Source organism: Sphaeroforma arctica (assembly GCF_001186125.1).
Source record: "Sphaeroforma arctica JP610 unplaced genomic scaffold supercont1.293, whole genome shotgun sequence".
NCBI classification, from domain to species: Eukaryota; class Ichthyosporea; order Ichthyophonida; genus Sphaeroforma; species Sphaeroforma arctica.
The window spans coordinates 1-4,817 of NW_014040265.1; the positions used below are offsets into that span (position 1 = coordinate 1).

The window sequence follows — 4,817 nt, forward strand, 5'->3', positions numbered from 1 at the left end:
CACACACACACACACACACATATATATATATATATATATCATTGCAATAAGAGCTTCGTGCCAGAGTGTCAACATAGCGCCCCAGCTTTGCAGCCACCGATGCTGAAATATAGCTCACCGCGTACGGTACTGCGCGGACTGTGTAAAAGTGGTTTTATATACTGATACATAGATATGTAAAACTAGTGGTTTCATATACTGATACATAGATATTCAAAAGTAGTGGTTATATATACTCATACATAGATATTTAAAAGTAGTGGTTTCATATACTAATACATAGACATTTAAAAGTAGTGGTTTTATATACTGATACATAGATATTTTAAAGTAGTGAGTATCTGCTGCAGGGTGCCCATTTTGCAAGAGAGTGTGGTCTTATGTTGCAGCCATCAGTGCTCAATGATGGGGACCACCGCACATGATAATTCATGGTAGGTAGTCTGATCATGCGCCTGATATTTGGTGTGTTGGTGCCAAAGCATCTACTACTGTTAAAACAGCTGTAGCTGAGTGAAGACGGATGAATCCATGAAGAGAGAGAGTCCACTGATATAGAGCAACTTTCACACAAATATATATATGGGTTGAATCCATATCTGTATAAGAGGGCTATCACATACAACTAGATGCGTGATGTACATGCGAATTTGCACCACGAAAATGTGTGTATAAATTCTGCATTGGAAGGAGGTATACTCGTAGTAGGTATGCAATCCACTTGAATGAGCGGTTGTCACACAATACACGCCAGTATTCATCATCGAACGGATAAATTTGACTACACACAGATGTTGGCGCAGATTTGTGAGATCAATACCGATATGAACTATGTGAAAGGGTACAAGTATCATGCTTACAACCCTTCGTTTTCGAATACCGTTTTTATTAAACAACTAATTCCAATGCATCTATAACAGTTCACAGTTTCCGTTTGCAAGTCGGCATAAAATAACATAGAATGTAAAGAAGGGCCTGAATACAGATGATTATAATATCCCACCAGAAGTATAAAGCCCTTGAATTGACCGAATAGGTATGTAACGCACGATTACACCTACAATGCTTACATATACTATACAGCAGCGCTTTTCTTCATCTACGTACTTGTATGTCTCAAAGGAGAGATATGGCATCATACATGGCATATATAGAACATTTAAAAATCGTTAAATACTAATTAATTCCTAAATGTTAAATCCGCTGCCGGGTAGGACGCACCTGAGGTAAGAACCGTGGTGTTTAATACAATAATCTGCAACCACCTAAGTTAAATATTAACTAAAGGCGGCAAAGAGTGTACGAAAAAACACGTACAATAATTGGCTTGCTACAGGTTCATCTTTCCGGAAAGAGTACTGTCACGAATATGTGTAGGTCACGAAACACTCGGACGAGCCTAAAACCTAAGAGGTCCACTCATCGATTTTACTAGTGCTGTAGCACAATGTGGGTTGAAACGCTTTATGCAGTTTATTGCAGCTATGTTCGTCATTAACATTCGTGATGTCTTCATGTTTATCTATGCTGAACAACGGTTGTAGTTAACACGATCTCGAAGCTAGTGTATAAAGTTCTTACGCGTATGTACTTACAATGCAGATGAAAGATTGCCCCAACTGCCAGAAGACATGCCGCGGCGTTCAGGACCTTGCTGTCGATGGAAGACATCATTCTAAATTTATGTTCAAATCGGATATGCGTTTAAAGATATTAATCAATCTCGATATACCGATGGGTCTGGTCTATGAAGTAGGTAGTTGACCCCTGTATCGGTGGTGTATACGTTAGACGCGTTAAACAACTAACAGTTTATTACTATTCTTATGTCTATGTATGTAATAGGGTATAGGCGGTACTACACGGAGTATGTAATAAATACAAAACCCATGTATTTACAAGTTTACAACATACACACGTAAGACTATTTAGTATTTACCAGAATATCCAGTACATATGTTGTTCAATTTTCAGAAGGCCGCGATATGTATTTATACGTAAATACAGCTGTATTTACACATATGTGATATGTATGGATGTACATATGTACATTTTTATATAGTTGTTTTATTTGAAAAAAAATCAAAGTACATATTTATAATAAATAAATAGCAGTCAAAGTCAGTCGCCTGTCACAAGTGTCGTGTCACTCCACATGTCAACTTTGGCCCGCCAAAACCTGTGCAATTTTTGCACCAATCAGATCCTTAAAATAGAAAAATTCCGGAAAAAGCAAACAAAATACGTGTCGCATAAATAGTCGACTCTAAAGTCTAAAGGCAATGGGGCAAAAAACTCATATAAAGACGATATACACTCACCTCATCGCCTCATAATCCCACTATAACGTATTAGAATATTTTTCAGTCGATCGTAGCTAAAATGCCTGAAGCAGTTACTAATCCCCATGTTTTCTTCGACATTACCATCGGAGGGGTGCCTGAGGGCCGTATTGTGATGAAGCTGTGTGCAGACACTGTGCCCAAGACATGCGAGAACTTCCGAGCACTATGTACAGGTATGATGCTATGGTGTATTACAGTTTGTAGTTTTCTGTGAAGGTGCATCTGGTTTTTGCTGTAGTGTGTTTATATATGAATAAATTGTTAAATTTTTACTATCACTATTAAGTACGTTTGGCATGGACTTTCGCTTAATGAGCTGTCTTTGTGTTGTCAGTATGCGTTTGGTCTACAGTGTAGCATATTGCCTGAAGGAAAGTAGTCTTTTCTACCGGGCAAATGATTTTTTTATTAGATTTATTTTGCGCGCATCTAATGGTGTTACGGACTTGAGCTCGTTGCGGTACTTGAAATTTTTTTTTTTTCTATAGAGTTATATAATCGTGTCAACATGTGTTTAAAAATTGCCGAAACAATATTGCCACACAAGCAGCTGCAATAAACTTCAGAAGTCACGCGTCTAGACGCCTCGTAATCCCAACTGTAACAATGAAAAATTATCGTTAGATTAAGTGACACTCAACCAAGCATGGTGCCGAAATAGCGCGCACACATGTGTATATAAACACCCATAGATTGATATAAATATTCCTTTTTTATGTCATTAACCATCGTTAGAGAATGTGTAGTATTTACGCTTCAATAAAAAGACCCACCTACCGAAATGATTTGATTTGACGGGCACGGTCTTAGACTTTGAATCTCGTTCACTTCAATCGATATTCACGTATTCCGAAATGTTTCTATGTATGGGTGACAAGGGAAATATTATGCCAGACAGGCTTCTGCACTACACATACTTGCTGTTTCATTGATTTTTGAAACAGTTACTGTGGACAAACACCTTCGTATTAGATTAGATTCTGTTTCCAATACGTATTTTCACTTCTCCATGCCTTGGCTCACTTTATATATCACTTACTTCATACACAGGTGAGAAGGGTACAGGACAATCAGGTAAGCCTTTGCACTACAAAGGCTCGCTTTTCCATCGCGTTATCAAGCAGTTTATGCTGCAGGGCGGTGACTTCACAGCTGGCAATGGAACCGGCGGTGAGTCTATCTACGGCGAAAAGTTCGAGGATGAGAACTTTGTACGCAAGCACACCCGTCCCGGTTTGCTGTCAATGGCTAATGCGGGACCGGGTACCAACGGCAGCCAGTTCTTCCTTACCACCGTAGCAACCCCTCACTTGGACGGTAAGCACGTGGTGTTTGGTGAGGTCGTGAAAGGTATGGGTCTTGTGCACATGATTGAGAACCTCGAAACGTCCTCGGATAAGCCGTTACAGGATGTGGTGATTGAGGACTGTGGTGAGATTGCTGAGGGTGAGGATATGGTAGGTAAGCCCGATGGTTTGGACGTTTATGGCGATTGGCCCGAAGACCAACCCGAGCTGACTACAGGTGACCTTGTGGCCGCTGCGGAGGCAATTAAGTCACAGGGAAACACATACTTCAAAGAAGGCGAGTATGCCCAAGCGATCAGGAAGTACACCAAGAGTCTAAGATACACCGCAAAGGCCGATGCCAGCGCGGAGGCGACCAAGGTATCGACTGCGTGCCTGTTAAACAGAGCTGCATGCAACCTGAAGACGCCCGGCAAGTCAGCCTCGGTTGTGACTGATACTACGAAAGTCGTGGAGAGCGATTGCACCAATGTCGACAAGGCTAAAGCACTATATAGACGCGCACAGGCGTACAACACACTCAAGCTATCTGAGGATGCTGTTAAGGATCTGAGCGAGGCACACGCACTGATCCCAGAGGATAAGGGAATCTCTAACTTGCTGACCAAGACAAAAGCGAAGCTGGCAGCAGCGGAAAAGAAACAGCAGATGCTATACGCGAAGATGTTCTCTTCGTAAATCATTTATAAAATATATTAAGCACCTTGTATCTGGATATCTTTGGTCCTTACTTGTTTGCTGGTGTTTGTATCATTGACATGCTAATACTAGCTGGTGGCTGCACACATGTGCATGTATGTATCTGTATTGGTTATGAGAATCACAGGTTTCAGATAGCGTGGCATATCGTACATGCGCGGCATAGCATTTTGCGGAAGCTATTTATTGAAAGATGACATGAAAACAAGTGTATCAATGTTGATCCAAGTGCAACAGGAGTCTGCATGGCGTACGGAATATTCGTGCATTCTTCAGCGAGAAATAAATGGAGTACACAGTACAATCGAAGCCCTTTAATGTCCCGAAGTGGGATAGGGTTAGAGATACATATAACGACCGCGGGGTTAAGGGTACCAACATAAAGGAGTGGTAAAATCCTATGTCCTCATGTACAAGCACTGTCAATCAAAAGTTTGGTTCATTAATTTGCTATGTAGATGTGCTG

The 4,817-nt window shown here is 40.8% G+C and overlaps 1 protein-coding gene across 1 annotated transcript; it reads left to right on the forward strand.

Moving 5' to 3' along the window:
• The first annotated feature begins 2,288 nt into the window (after positions 1–2,288).
• Positions 2,289–4,816, forward strand: SARC_04899 (peptidyl-prolyl cis-trans isomerase D). Its single transcript, XM_014301243.1, has 2 exons — positions 2,289–2,518; positions 3,396–4,816. The coding sequence occupies exons 1-2, from the start codon at positions 2,383–2,385 to the stop codon at positions 4,328–4,330; spliced, it is 1,071 nt and encodes a 356-aa protein (XP_014156718.1). The 5' UTR covers positions 2,289–2,382; the 3' UTR covers positions 4,331–4,816.
• Position 4,817: the final 1 nt, after the last annotated feature.